At 42.2% G+C, this 15,790-nt stretch overlaps 1 protein-coding gene across 1 annotated transcript; it reads left to right on the forward strand.

Moving 5' to 3' along the window:
• Positions 1–8,247: 8,247 nt before the first annotated feature.
• Positions 8,248–15,090, forward strand: rtkn2 (rhotekin 2). The gene is made up of 12 exons (XM_084153325.1): positions 8,248–8,402; positions 10,170–10,369; positions 10,471–10,529; positions 10,708–10,761; positions 11,133–11,250; positions 11,613–11,813; positions 12,052–12,146; positions 12,283–12,389; positions 12,596–12,727; positions 12,836–13,001; positions 13,121–13,228; positions 13,545–15,090. Exons 1-12 carry the CDS (start codon positions 8,268–8,270, stop codon positions 14,174–14,176), a joined length of 2,007 nt encoding a protein of 668 aa, XP_084009451.1. The 5' UTR covers positions 8,248–8,267; the 3' UTR covers positions 14,177–15,090.
• Positions 15,091–15,790: the final 700 nt, after the last annotated feature.

Here is a 15,790-nt window from a genome sequence, read left to right on the forward strand (position 1 = left end):
TGTTCCCTGTATAAAAGACACCTGTCCACAGAAGCAATCAATCAATCAGATTCCAAACTCTCCACCATGGCCAAGACCAAAGAGCTCTCCAAGGATGTCAGGGACAAGATTGTAGACCTACACAAGGCTGGAATGGGCTACAAGACCATCGGCAAGCAGCTTGGTGAGAAGGTGACAACAGTTGGTGCGATTATTCGCAAATGGAAGAAACACAAAAGAACTGTCAATCTCCCTCGGCCTGGGGCTCCATGCAAGATCTCACCTCATGGAGTTGCAATGATCATGAGAACGGTGAGGAATCAGCCCAGAACTACACGGGAGGATCTAGTCAATGATCTCAAGGCAGCTGGGACCATAGTCACCAAGAAAACAATTGGTAACACACTACGCCGTGAAGGACTGACATCCTGCAGAGCCCGCAAGGTCCCCCTGCTCAAGAAAGCACGTATACATGCCCGTCTGAAGTTTGCCAATGAACATCTGAATGATTCAGAGGAGAACTGGGTGAAAGTGTTGTGGTCAGATGAGACCAAAATGGAGCTCTTTGGCATCAACTCAACTCGCCATGTTTGGAGGAGGAGGAATGCTGCCTATGATTCCAAGAACACCATCCCCACCATCAAACATGGAGGTGGAAACATTATGCTTTGGGGGTGTTTTTCTGCTAAGGGGACAGGAGAACTTCACCGCATCAAAGGGACGATGAACGGGGCCATGTACCGTCAAATCTTGGGTGAGAACCTCCTTCCCTCAGCCAGGGCATTGAAAATGAGTCGTGGATGGGTATTCCAGCATGATAATGACCCAAAACACACGGCCAAGGCAACAAAGGAGTGGCTCAAGAAGAAGCACATTAAGGTCCTGGAGTGGCCTAGCCAGTCTCCAGACCTTAATCCCATAGAAAATCTGTGGAGGGAGCTGAAGGTTAGAGTTGCCAAACGTCAGCCTCGAAACCTTAATGACTTGGAGAAGATCTGTAAAGAGGAGTGGGACAAAATCCCTCCTGAGATGTGTGCAAACCTGGTGGCCAACTACAAGAAACGTCTGACCTCTGTGATTGCCAACAAGGGTTTTGCCACCAAGTACTAAGTCATGTTTTGCAGAGGGGTCAAATACTTATTTCCCTCATTAAAATGCAAATCAATTTATAACATTTTTGACATGCGTTCTTCTGGATTTTTGTTGTTGTTATTCTGTCTCTCACTGTTCAAATAAACCTACCATTAAAATTATAGACTGATAATTTATTTGTCAGTGGGCAAACGTACAAAATCAGCAGGGGATCAAATACTTTTTTCCCTCACTGTAGGTGTTCATGCCCATGAAGCGTCTCACGTCGTCCTTATTCTTCGGGCGCTCCATGTTGTTGATGGCTGATGTTTTCCTCTGGTCTGGTTTGACTCCATCCTCTGAAAGTACGTCTCCCACGAAGGTAAGTGTTTTCACACCAAACTCGCATTTGTCCTTGTTTAGTTTCAGGTTGACTTTCCGTGTCAGGTCCAGCACTTGTCTCACTCGCGCGTCGTGTTCTTCTTTTGTGGACCCCTAGACGATGTCGTCCATCATGGTCTCTACTCCTGGAATGTGCTTGAAGATCATGTGAATTGTCTTGTGGTAGACCTCTGGTGCTGAGAGAATCCCATATGGTAGACAAATAAATCTATACCTGCCCTCAGGTGTGCTGAATGTGAATAGCCTTGAGCTTGCATCATCTAGCTTAATTTGCCAGAATCCTGATGAGGCATCAAGCTTACTGAACCACTTTGCTCCAGCAAACTGTGACATTATCTCTTCTCTGGTTGGCAACTTGAAATGCTCTCGCTTGATAGCTTTGTTGAGATCTCTCGGGTCTAGACATATCCTGAGATCGCCTTTCTTTTTCACTACAACAACCAGTGAGCTTACCCAATCTGTAGGTTCATCCATTTTTGTGATGATGTCCATCTTTTCCATGCGTCCGAGTTCCTCCTTTAGCTTTTTCCTCAGTGCAAATATAACTTTTCTGCACAGCTGGAGTAATTTTGTCATCAGTACATATTTTGTGTTCTCCAGGTAAACATCTGAGACCCTCAAACACGTCCTCGTACTCAGCCAGTAGTGATTTTTGGTCATTTTCAGTCTGTGATGTCACTACATACACTCTTTTCACCAAATTGAGCTTTTCACATGCACTGATTCCTAGAATAGGCTGTACACCCTTTTCCACGATCAGCAGCTGTGCTTTGAACTGTTTTCCTTTGTGCTGTAAAGTTACTATGCATCTTCCTTTAACTGGTACGTTCTCCCCAGTATAACCTGTAACCTTGATTTTCACAGGGTGTACTTTGCTCTTCACTTTCAGTGTTTTGTAGTCATCCAGCGACAACAGGTTTACCTGAACTCCAGTATCGAGCTTGAATGGTATTATAGTTTCATTCACAGTCAATGGCACAATCCATTCAGCTTTTACTGCATTGCATATTTCCACAGAATCAACAAAGAAGTCTTCAGTCTCCTCTTTGACTGTGTGAACCTTTTTCTTTGTAGCCTCAGCTTTGCAGCATTTTGAGAAATGATTATTTTTCCCGCAGTTGTTACACGATTTGTCATATGCAGGGCAATTTTTTGACATGTGGATAACTCCACATTTTCCACATGTAGTGTTTTGATTTTTCTCTTTTGCTTGTTTTTGTTTTGTAAAGCGTTGTGTGTGTTGCTCTGACGTCTCATCCCTGCTCAGCTCTTTAGCTTGTGCTCTGGTGGTTTCAGCTGCTCCACACATATTCACTGCTTTATCCAAAGTTAAAACTTGCTCACGCAGCAATCTCTCCTTAAGTCCATTATCAAGTATCCCACTTCTGACACCATGTTATGTTTGTTCCTTTGAATAATGACAAACCGGGGCATAGGTTGAACTACTTTTAATAAACTGATACTTTAGCTAGCAATCTCCATGCAAGGCATACTTCAACTTCCCCCCCTCACATAGCCTACTGGGTAACGTAGTCTTCATGTTATTAACACATAACACAGTTTGTCCCTATAAATGCTCTTCATTTAATGTCACCTAATTGACAACTACCTTTGTAAAATAAAAAGACCTGCAGATCCCTATCCCTATCTGTAAACTGGTCATCTCTGTATACCCGCCGCAAGACCCACTGGTTGATGCTTATTTACAAAACCCTCTTAGGCCTCACTCCCCCCTATCTGAGATACCTACTGCAGCCCCATCCTCCACATACAACACCCGTTCTGTCAGTCACATTCTGTTAAAGGTCCCCAAAGCACACACATCCATCGGTCGCTCCTCTTCAGTTCGCTGCAGCTAGCGACTGGAACGAGCTGCAAATAACCCTCAAACTGGACAGTTTTATCTCCATCTCTTCATTCAAAGACTCAATCATGGACACTCGTACTGACAGTTGTGGCTGCTTCGTGTGACGTTTTGTTGTCTCTACCTTCTTGCCCTTTGTGCCGTTGTCTGTGGCCAATAAGGTTTGTGCTGCTACCATGTTGTGCTGATGCCATTTTGTGTTGCTACCATGTTGTTGTCATGTTGTGTTGCTACCATGCTGTGTTGTCATGTGTTGCTGCCATGCTATGTTGTTGTCTTAGGTCTCTCTTTATGTAGTGTTGTGGTGTCTCTCTTGTCGTGATGTGTGTTTTGTCCTAAATTCTGTTTATTTTTAATCCCAGCCCCCGTCCCCGCAGAATGTATTTTGCCTTTTGGTAGGCCGTCATTGTACAAAATAATTTTTCTTAACTGACTTGCCTAGTTAAATAAAGGTTAAATAAATAAATAAAATATCAACAACGAGCCAACAATAGATGACAGTGACAGCAATATGGTTGAGGCTGGTTTGCTGTTACCTGGTCTCAGAACGTTTCATATTATCCTGTATGTAAATCCGAGACACTCCATTTAGTATGATATGTTATGTTTCGTATGGTATGTATTAAATTGTGGATGTCCATCACCCATTTCGTATAGGTTACAAATTATAATTTGTATTATGTTAAGAAATTGCATAAACGTACAATATGTTACGAATTTGCAAAACGTATGATATGTTACAAATTTACAAAACGTATGATATGTTACAAGTTCTAGCTAGGTGACTAGTTGGCTAACGTTAGCTAGCTGGCTAAGTTAGGAGTTAGAATTAGGGGTTATGGTTAAGTTTAGGAGTTAGGTTAAAGGCTTAAGGTTAGGGGAAGGATTAGCGAAAAGGGTTAAGGTTAGGGGAAGGGTTAGCTAAAAGGGTTAAGGTTAGGTGTTAGGAGAAGGGTTAGCTAACATGCTAAGTAATTGCAAAGTAGATAAAAAGTAGTAAGTAGTTGAAAAGTTGCTAAAATGCTATAGTTGTCCGTGATGAGAGTTGAACTCGCAACCTTTGGGTTGCTAGACATTTGCGTTATACGCCCACCCATCCACCCTACTTTAGTTTTTGCCTTAAGTAACCATCGGTCTTATGCAGGGGTGAAAGTAGATTTAATTGCTTACCGATACGAGACACCCAAGTGCGCGCACACATTTGTTTTAATACCACAAAAATGACAGGTTAGCCTACTCCGCTGACACTGACAAACAGATGGATAAAAAATATGTCTGATCCATATAGTCGGCCTACGAAAAGGGAGACAAATACAATATGACGTCCATCTAACCTGGAGGAGAAAATTATTGTCCAAAAACAAACAAAAGTGGCATTGACACGATGATAAAGACAGTGAATATGCACACTCACCAGGGATATGGCCGATGTTCTCCGCAGGTGCCAATAAGATAGGCTACTATTCGTTCAATTCAGTTAAGAATTTTGATAGGCCTAACTAAAAGACAGATTGGAGTCTTTTCATTGTCATTTCTGTACAGCAATAGCCATTTGCTTTCCAAACAGTTTTTCCGCAATTGTATTTTTAAATATTGCGATATGCCTGGCTGGGTCTCTCTGCTTATCACTGACAGTCGCAACTCAACAATCATCTATTTGGTTTTTGCAGCACGCTCTGCCCAAATTGCGGGCACTTTCGACTGACTGTATGTTATGCAATTTAAAACAATCCACAGCAAAAAAAAAAAAAAACTAGAAGCTAATGATCCTCTGTGGCCAAATTATGCTTTCTGGTGTAGTAGCCTATTTTGAATTATTTTATATATTTCTGTATAAACAGGAGTATGCTAATTAGGCTACATTGCATTCGGAAAGTATTCAGACCCCTTCACGTTTTCCACATTTTGTTACGTTACAGCCTTATTCTAAAATTGATTTAAATAATAATAATCCTTATCAATCTACACACAATAATGACAAAGCGAAAACAGGTTTTTAGAAATGTTAGCATTTTTTTACATTTTTAGTCATTTAGCAGACGCTCTTATCCAGAGCGACTTACAGTTAGTAAGTGCATAAATTTTTTCATACTGGCCCCCCGTGGGAATCGAACCCACAACCCTGGCGTTGCAAGCGCCATGCTCTACCAACTGAGATACACGGGGCCTACCAATCAGGCCTTTATGGTAGAGTGGCCAGACGGAAGCCACTTCTCAGTAAAAGGCACATGACAGCCCGCTTGGAGTTTGCCAAAGGCACCTAAAGGACTATCAGACCATAAGAAACAAGATTCTCTGGTCTGATGAAACCAAGATTGAACTCTTTGGCCTGAATGCCAAGCGTCACGTCTGGAGAAAACCTGGCACCATCCCTACGGTGAAGCATGGTGGTGGTAGCATCATGCTGTGGGGATGTTTTTCAGCGGCAGGGACTGGGAGACTAGTCAGGATCGAGGGAAAGATGAACGGAGCAAAGTACAGAGAGATCCTTGATGAAAACCTGCTCCAGAGCGCTCAGGACCTCAGACTGGGGCGAAGGTTCACCTTCCAACAGGACAACGACCCTAAGCACACAGCCAAGACAATGCAGGAGTGGCTTCGGGACAAGTCTCTGAATGTCCTTCAGTGGCCCCGCCAGAGCCCGGACCTGAACCCAATATAGCATCTCTGGCAAGACCTGAAAATAGCTGTGCAGCGACGCTACTCATCCAACCTGACAGAGCTTGAGAGGATTTGCAGAGAAGAATGAGAGAAACTCCCCAAATACAGGTGTGCCAAGCTTGTTGCGTCCTACCCAATGAGACTCGAGGCTGTAATCGCTGCCAAAGGTGCTTCAACAAAGTACTGAGTAAAGGATCTGAATACTTATGTAAATGCGATATTTCAGTTTTATTTTTTCATTAGCAAAATTTCTAAAAACCTGTTTTTGCTTTGTCATTATGGGGTATTGTGTGTAGATTGATGAGGGGGAAAAAACAATTTAATCAATTTTAGAATAAGGCTGTAACGTAACAAAATGTGGAAAAAGTGAAGGGGTATGAATACTTTTTGAATGCACTGTATATAATTTTGGTAATTTAATTTACTTTAGGGAAAGCTTAGCTTCCCCTAGCCTTATGAACACGCCGCCTATGCCTTTTGTAGCATAAACACAACCAATCATGATGTTTTCATCTGATTGTAAAACAATCACTTAACAAAAGCGCTCCTGTAGGCTACCCACGCACATTCATTAACTCACAAAATAGTTTCAGCATCCAAACCCCAACAGTGCACTGTGCATCCGCAATTTGATGAATGCAAAGAGACATCTGTTACAAAACACCTACGTGTATTGTAATGGCATTCTGTGATTGTCATTAGGCCTACACTTGTAGCCTGAATTGATGCATCCACTGTTATCCACGGGCATCTCGGTCTCGGCCACTTATCTCCGCCTTGTCGTCCGTGAGCATCTCAGCCACTCATCTACACCTTGACAAAATGTAAGTGTTCTCCTCAAACCACAACGCAATTTGGAGCACACATTTTTCATGCGGCTGACATGCAGTAATGTTAAATAATGATGTCCATATATGTATATATTCTTAATTCATTCCTTACTTAGATTTGTGTGTATTGGGTGTATGTTGTTAAATTGTTAGATATTACTTGTTAGATATTACTGCACTGTCGGAGCTAGAAGCACAAGCATTTCGCTACACCCGCAATAACAACTGCTAAACATGTGTCTGTGACAAATAAAACGTGATTTGATTTTAATAGCCTATAGTTTTTTGTGATAGGCTCACGTTTTACCGGTAAGGTGTACCTCCACTCTTTATTTTGCCGGGACATCGTACCGGACCACCTTACTTTCACCCCTGGTTTTATGTAAGCATACCAAACTGATCATACTAATTTTAGCATCCCGGATTTACGTTTACTATGTTACGTCTTGTCTATGAGACCAGGCTGGGTTGACAGCAGACTCGAGCACATGCAATTCAAGTATTTAGCTAAGCAATGACACATAACGGCATTCGATATTAACTGTGTACAACAGCTTATGTCGTACATGTAACAGGTCATTTTTAATGTATCTAGCTATTAGCTAACGCTGCTAGCCTCTCTTCCTACCCCATGCATGGCTCACCACGACTAGCTAGCTAGCCAGGCTGTTGCTACCAATACATAGCCCCATATGGTGTTTTATAAATGTACAACATTATATATTTCGAGCTGTGTATACATGTAATCTCGCATGCATATAGTTTACCTGTATTTGCATGACAATGTCATAAAAAAAAAGAATTGTTAAAAATGCAAGAATTACGTTAGTGAGCACAGCCTCCCCAATCTCCTTTATAGTAGATGCGTCTGGGAAGCTGTGGAGGGAAAGAATATTAGCTAGTGACGATCAGCAACAAAATATGAATGGAATGTTGCTAGTAAAATAGCTACGATGTCGCGTTTACTGGCTACCGAAACGAACCAGAACAGTGGCCTTGCAAACAGCGTTGCACATGATGGCATATATTTTGCGCCGTCATATAACTTACATTTGTTGAATGGAATAAATAGTCATGTAATTGTACAAATTGCCAACTAAGTTCATAAATGATAAGTTATTAACTGTCAGGCCATTGAATTCTTATTGTTGCTTCGCATCCCAAAATGTGCAGCTCAGACAATTGGGCGTGACCATTCTCTGAGACAGACGGGGTATAAAATCAGACCATATCTTCGTAAAATGCATGAACCAATGTAATGTTTTACTTATTACTTGGAAATAACAACACACATACAGATAATGTCAAACACACGCCACTACTGTTGTTATCAGACACCATAGAATATTTCACAACAACTCGAAATTCGAATTTGAAAATGGTAGAATCCAGTTTTGTTTGGCAGCGGAACGCGTCATCACTGAACTGATAGGAGAAGCATTGGGGACTTGTCTGGACGAATGGCGAATATGGACTATCAGCGGGAAGTTCAAAACTTTAGGAGAAATGCAAGCGCTAGGTCATCGTGTTCTTCTCTCGCCATGGAGATAAAAAGAAAGAAAATAAGAGAGAACACAGTATTCTTGCAATCAGAGGTAATGTGCCAGTTTGTTTGTTGTCAAACGATTAGCTAACTACTAGGCTAGCAAACGTTAGCTAACTGATGCTTTTCTAACGCGTCAGCTAGCTAACAAGCGTATCCAGCTGAGCTAACAATTTCTTCTACACAGCGTTACAGTAGTGTTATAATTTGTGCTCTAGCTAGCTAACGTGAATGCAGAAATATTAAAGTGGTTTGCTAGCTGTGTTCCAATGCTTTCTTTCATGATTACTGATTTGTAAAACACTGGCCTCCATTCAATCTATTATGTATCTGATACGTTAGTCGTTACTTAATCCACTCTGGCCCTGTCCAGAAACAACCCAGCCTCTAGCCAAGCAAACGTAATCTCCACGATGATGTGAAATACATCGTGGAGATTAGTTTTACTTGGTTACATAGCCTCTAGGCACTTATACTGACACTTATGGAGATGCATACTTCCTTCTGATGGTGGCTGTTTCTAAATAGGACCTAGCTAGCAGATTGTATCGGGCTATGTAATGTGATCCTCCATTAGCCGTTACAAGATAGGTACTGTTTGGCATAGCACGTAGAATCATCTTGTCTATTTCAAATCTCCTCTCATTGATTGAGACAGGTGTACACTTTGTTGGATTACGTCATGGAACAAAAAAATTGATTTATTTTTATAACGGAGCATTTTCAAAATGAAAACGAACTGCCTGCAACTGGATACCGAAATTTTAGAAGATACATGTATTGTCCGAATCGAGAACGAAGATGGTATCATCGCCAAGTTAAGGTTGGTCGAAAATTCTCTGCTACGCCAAACAGTACCTGTCCGGTAACGGCTAATGTAGCGTCACATTGGCCCGTTACAATCTGCTAGCTGTATAGATAGGACCCTTTTCTCTCCTCTATGACACCCTTTCAGTGGTCGTGAAGAACAGTTCTGCTTTGCATGTTTATTGAAACGTTTATTTTTTGCTCTATTAACAAACTAATGTTCTTGCAGGCAAAATGCATGAAAAGATGTCCACATCTGAATGACACTCATGAAATTAGAGGACATTAATTTGTTGTACATAAAACAGATTTCTAAGAAACTACAGGTGACAAAATAGAGGAGAATGATGATGTTTACATATTGAAAGAGAAATTAAGGCTAAATAATCATAGAACAGTATACTATCTATAGCCTATACTTTCTTTAGCCTCTCTACCAACCATCAGATGTCTGAGTGGTGTAAACAGAAATTACAACAAATTATTTAGTCCTTTAATAAACATAGTCATAATCCCTATGTTAATGGTTTATTTGTTAGCTTTCCTCTTTTAGAATCTTGTCAACCACCTACGTACATCTCCATATTAATAAATTATGTGATACTGTGATAGATTTTGTTTTCTAGCAAAGACCACCCAACATGTCATGCACCTCATGGACATTAAACCCTGTCAATCGCTTGAGTCTGCCCAACCATACATTTTTGTCATGTTTTGAGTTTCTTTACTTCAGATGGATTAAGTTCTGTTTCAGTTTCAAATGAGTGTTTTTGACCCATTTAACATTCTTCACATTTTGTCTTTGCTCTAATGATGTTTACCTTCCAGTATCCCTCTTTCATCAAGATCTGTGTCCTCACCTCTCTCACCCAAAACCCATCACTGTCTCCTGTCTGTGACACGTCACATCCTTTAGCTAGAGGATATCACCAAACTCCTTAGCTACCTGTCTCCTGTGAATCCACACTATTGTAATTATCTCTATTGCTATGGTGTTATCCCCCTCCTACAGGACACTAACATGCAGGAGAAGATAGACTTTGAGATCCGCATGCGAGACGGGGCCTACAAGCTCCTGGTGGCCAGCACCAATAGAGAGCAGATCCTGAATGCCTCCAAGAACCTCCTGACCTGCAACACTCGGATCAAGGCCTACATGACAGAGATGCACAAGAAGGAGGACCACGATATGAGAGTTGCATCTCGGAGGAGGTAAAGATATCAGACCTTCTATTTTCTGGTTATGTGTGTTTGTTTGTGAAGTCGTGCTCCATAAGTGAAGTTGAATTTATCATGTGTTTTGTGTGCCATAGACTATCAGATCGCATTTCAAATGATCATATGGCCTGCAGAGGAAAAGTGGCATTGTCTGGTAAGATCCTTCTTTTTTGTCAGAAGGGAACAATGACTGTCCTGTATCATATGTTTCCTTTCATATTTCATGAAGATCATTAGATATTGAGCCGAGCCGCTTGTCTTATCACCGTTGTTGGAAAGTATACTGGGATTCTTTCATTTACTGACAGGTTTGTCTTTGTCCTCCACTGTAGGGCTGCGGATACCGTTGATGTGGAAAGACTCAGACCACTTTAATAACAAAGGGAGTGAGTAACTTATGTCATTTATTGTTTTCAGTGAAGGGAAAGGAAAGCTACAGAGGAAAAACCGAAGCTCTGGAAATTCAGTTCAGTTCATTGAGACAACCTAATAACTAAAGCAATTCTCATATACAAGCCATGTCCTTGCCAATATTCAAAATATGTGTGGTCTTTTGTAGCTCAATTGGTAGAGCATGGCGCTTGTAATGCCAGGGTAGTGTGTTCGATCCCCGGGACCACCCATGCATAAAAATATATGCACACATGACTGTAAGTCGCTTTGGATAAAAGCGTCTGCTAAATGGCATATTATTTATTATTATTTATTTATGTATTCTGAGTCTGGATGTAGTTATGATTGTGAATCCTGGTTTTAGGCTCACGGCGGGTTGCCATCTTCTGCCTGATGAGAATTGGATCAGAAGTTTTTGACACTGAGATGGTGGTTGTGGACAGATCTATGACGGATGTTTGTTTTGAGGGTGTAACGGTTTTGTAAGTATTCCCCACAAATACAAACTCATATTGTTGAAATGGGATACCTTGGTTCTATGTCTACAGGACCCTATCATGTTCTTTCCAGTCTTTTGTTAAAGATGCACTCCGTTATCCAAATTTGTAACATATGGCACAAATTGGATTCGTAACATATCAAACCAATTACGAAATTCGTATATCATCATACAAATTGCAGAATTCGTAACATATCACACGAAATGGATGACATAGTACACAAAAAATGGGGACCACTTTTGGCTTGTGAGCACCACTTTCAAAACTACTGGCTGAAATTATACAAAAGTTTGAGAATGCATCTATAAGTGTTCTGAGTCTTACATTTCCCTCCTGATTGACAGTAACGATGTTGGGCCTGCCTTCGAGCTGAAGGTGGAGCTCTATAGCTGTGCCATAGAGGAGGAGACCACCCTGGTCAACACCCCAAAGAAACTGGCCAAGAAGTTCCGCAGTTCATTCGGCAGGGCATCTGGGAGGAAACTCTGCCCCCTGCTTGAAGCTGGAGACCCCGACGCTTTCCTGCAGTCCAACCCAATACCCCTGTATGTGAGCTGTAGTTAAGGCCCAGAGTTTTCCCTGGTCAGGTCTCATGGTCAGGAACAACGTTGGGTGCTGATTATATGTAATGGGTAGGGCCCAGATTCTTTCCTGACCTATAGTGCCAGCTATAATGTACTGTAGTCACCCCTTTTGGTTAGGCAGTTGTTGCCTTTTGCCTAGTCAGTCATCTGGTTAATCTTGTATGTTAAATCACTTTGGGTCTCTGTCTGTCCTTCCTAGGGGGGCAAGGTACAGCCTGCTGGCGTACACCTCTCTGGGCTTGGCCTGGGCCGATGGGGGCTTCCAGTCCCATTCTCTCATAGTCCTCCAGGATGGTCAGAGCAACACTTCATTGTCCATTCTTTTATATACTGCTTTGCGTTACAGATACATTTCATTGCCTGTTTTTGGCTTCATAAAGGATTGTCACAATATGCCTTACATGCCTTGTTTGGACTGTTTTCTCTTTAGCTGAGTCGTCCTCCTGGCTGCCTCTCTATGGGAACCTCTGCTGTCGTCTAGTTGCCCAGCCCATCTGTATGACCCAGGACATGATGAATGGCTATCTGATTCAGCAGGTGAGCTAACTGTTATCAACCCTCTGACTGCTCCCTGACAAACTATAGTACCATATCTGACCCTGCCAGTCAAGCCCTGATAAGCAGAGCTAAAACCTTCTTTAGTCATATAACATACCATTCTGTGGCGTAGAAAAGTAAACCAATGTCTTACCATAGCTCACTACATAATACCCATAATAAATAATAATTGTCTTCTATTCCAGCAAAGTGTGGAGGGGCTGTCCCGGTGCTGCAGCCTGTACTGTGTGCTCAGGGCTGGGACTCTGTTCTGCTACTACACCCCTGAGGAGATCACTGCCAAGGTGGAGCCCAGCCTCATCATACCCATCAACAAGGTAGATGTTGCCATGGTAACCGACCCTGGTGATTGTGATAGAACAGCACGTAACTGTTAGTTTTCAGTGTGTCATCCCTGGGCTCTCCTCTGCTGTTTCTCTGTCCAGGACACTAGGATCCGTGTGGTGGATAAGGGCCCTCAGAAGAGGTCCAACAGTCTGACCATCACCAACCCAGTGGTGGGGGGTGCTCTGACCAACGTCTTCACAACTGACAGCAGGGAGGAGCTGGAGGACTGGATGGAGGCATTCTGGCAGCACTTCTACGACCAGAGTGAGTGTTTGGAAGAGTTAGCAAAAACCCTTATCTCATGCTCTTTCTTTCAGAGATTTAATCAAATTCATATTTCGCCACCCAACGCTCTGATCTGATTTGTTTTCTGTCTCTCCCAGGTCAGTGGCAGCACTGCTGTAGTGAGCTGATGAAGATTGAGGTTACGTCGCCAAAGACACCCCCACTCTTCCTCACCAAACAGGCCGACTCTGTCTACAATGACCTGAGTAAGTCCAGTGCCCTAAAAATCTTTGACTACATATTGTATTGTCTTAGATTTTGCTGATATGCAGTTTTGGGTGAGAAAATACAACTTACTTATTTTTTAAATGAGCCCTGCAATACACACAAATTAAATATAAAATGCAATCAATCAAAATAAATAAATCTAATATTAATCAATCAGATCATGTGAACTCTTCTGTGAGGAGGTCACTAAGTTTCTGTAAAACTGCCTTACAGAAACCAGTGTTGGGTAAGCTGTCATACACTATTTATATACTATATGATTAATTTAGTCAGTTTTCCCCATTTGTTCTAAAGGTATAAATTCTCCTGGAAAGTTTGAGAGTATCACCGACATCATCCACAACAAAATCGAGGAAACAGGGGGCCGCTTCCTCATTGGTGAGGAGGAGGCAAGGGAGCCTCCTAAATGGTCCACTCTGTTTGACGGGTCCCTCCCCATGGTGGTGCAGAAGAGTGTTCTGTCTCCGGGCAAAGAGAGTCCCTGTCCCAGCCCCACTCCCAGCTCCAGCTCTGTCTCCAATGGCAACAAGAAGAGGCGTGCCCCGCCCCCACCTGCTGACAAGCAGCCTTACGGCTTCCCTCCAGCCAGACCCCCTCCTCCGTATCAGGAGAAGGACAACGTTGGGGCTGGGGCGCGAACCAAGACAGGAACCAAGACAGGACGGCCCTCGCTGGACGCCAAGTTCTCTGCCATCATCCAGCAGCTGCAGAGGAACCCTGGTGGCCTGTCCAGAAAGAACGCCCCCCTGGGCCAGATGGAGCCTCCCCAGCTGGAGCTGGAGTACCCCCAGACTCCTGATGTCCCCCCCAGGCCTGCCCCCGTCCCTGCTCCACGCAACAAACTGAGGAAGTCCTTTAGGGAGAAGATGAACCCTAAAGCCTGGTGTCTGACTGAACAAGGGACCTTACCTGGGACTAAGGACTGAAGACAGGGTCGCCAGTGGCCCAAATATGCCTCTAACTTTTACTAATAGGACCTATTCAGGTGTTTTAGGGGAATTTCTTAATGACTAAGCGACCGTCCTTAATGAAACTGTCTTAATCGAATTTATGCCCAAGTGTCCAAATACTCACTGTAGGAATCTTAGCATGTATGGACTGCAAATACACTTGTGAATGTCTGAATGTGGGACCTTTGGGATGAATAACGTTCTCGTGGTTCTTTTGACAGGGTGTACCTAACCACTACGATAATAGACTATGATAATAGTCCTTAATGCATTGGAGGCCTTTCTAACCAGAACATATCACTGAAACGATATATATTGAACACTTATCAGAGACACAGCGAATGGTGGATCTAATGTAAGCATTGCATGAAATGATGTTATAGGCCAGTAGAGGAGGAGAAAGAAGTTCAGGTTTGCACTGCACTCAATATAAGCAGTGGCCTGATGATTGAAATGGGACATGACACTTTCTAGTGGACCAAACTAATGCACAGTACACCGTGGCCTGAGCCAGTTATCACTTTCTCTTTTTACAATACAATGACAATAATTGGTTTTAAGGAAATGTTTTTGAATTGTAGATGTATCATTATTGTACCAAATCATTTGCACTTTTTTTTTGTAGTTAGACTTGCTAAAATACACAGGAATTCAAAGCACCATGCCGTTTCTCATTTTTAATTCAATTGAAGTATTTGTTAACAATATTTGGTGGAATATGTTTGAAGCTAATGGTTGTACTAGACATTTCTGATTTGTTATTGTTGAAAATGCGTATTGTTGATGTTTTGTGTAGCCCTAATGTATTAGATTATGTTGTTTCCCTCCACTCATATACTGTAAGATATCTAACGGTCTTCCATGCTCTGGATTAAAACCCATTTCTACTACATTTTTGTAACTTTCTTTGTTGATTTGGTCCAACTAATGCTTTATGTGAGCTTTTACTTTAGACTGCTGAAGGTATTGTGCCATTTGTAAATGTAAAAACTAGTAACCAAAATATCCTCCAACATAGTGCAGTTGTACCAGGAGGTGGCGACAATACCTTAAGCAGGCTAAGCATAGCCACATACTGCAGCAAACACTGTATAATCATTTGTGGGTAACGTGACTCAAATCACTTTTAGAAAGGGCAGACTCACTGATGTAACATTGCATATAACTATCTGATATAAATGACCACTGCAGTCATTTTTAATGTGAATAATACTGCTTGTCCTAGATAACAGAATTTGATGATAACACCCAATATCAGCCAAGACCATTCTAATATATGGACACTTCATCACTCCCTAATCAGACCTTTCAACTGAAAACGTATTACCAGTCCGCATACAGCCACTATAAATGGGAACACAAAACCTTTCTTTTAATTATTAGCAACCTTCCGTTCCAGACATACTGTCAGCAAATTGCACAGTGGTTAAGACATGAGTATTACATTTACATTTTAGCAGACGCTCTTATCCAGAGCGATTTAGAGTTAGTGAGTGCATACATTTTTCATACTGGCCCCCGTGGGAATCGAACCCACAACCCTGGCGTTGCAAGTGCCATGCTCTACCAACTGAACTACAGGAGGTCTAG

Source organism: Coregonus lavaretus (genome assembly GCF_964263955.1).
Source record: "Coregonus lavaretus genome assembly, chromosome: 36".
In the NCBI taxonomy this organism is placed as follows: Eukaryota; Metazoa; Chordata; class Actinopteri; order Salmoniformes; family Salmonidae; genus Coregonus; species Coregonus lavaretus.

Excerpts from the sequence above, each read along its gene's own strand:
- rtkn2 (XM_084153325.1), top strand. The coding sequence starts at position 8,268 with ATGGCGAATATGGACTATCAGCGGGAAGTTCAAAACTTTAGGAGAAAT. Across the intron at positions 10,762-11,132 it reads CCACTTTAATAACAAAGGGA|GCTCACGGCGGGTTGCCATC; the intron begins GTGAGTAACTTA and ends TCCTGGTTTTAG. Across the intron at positions 11,251-11,612 it reads TTTGAGGGTGTAACGGTTTT|TAACGATGTTGGGCCTGCCT; the intron begins GTAAGTATTCCC and ends CCTGATTGACAG.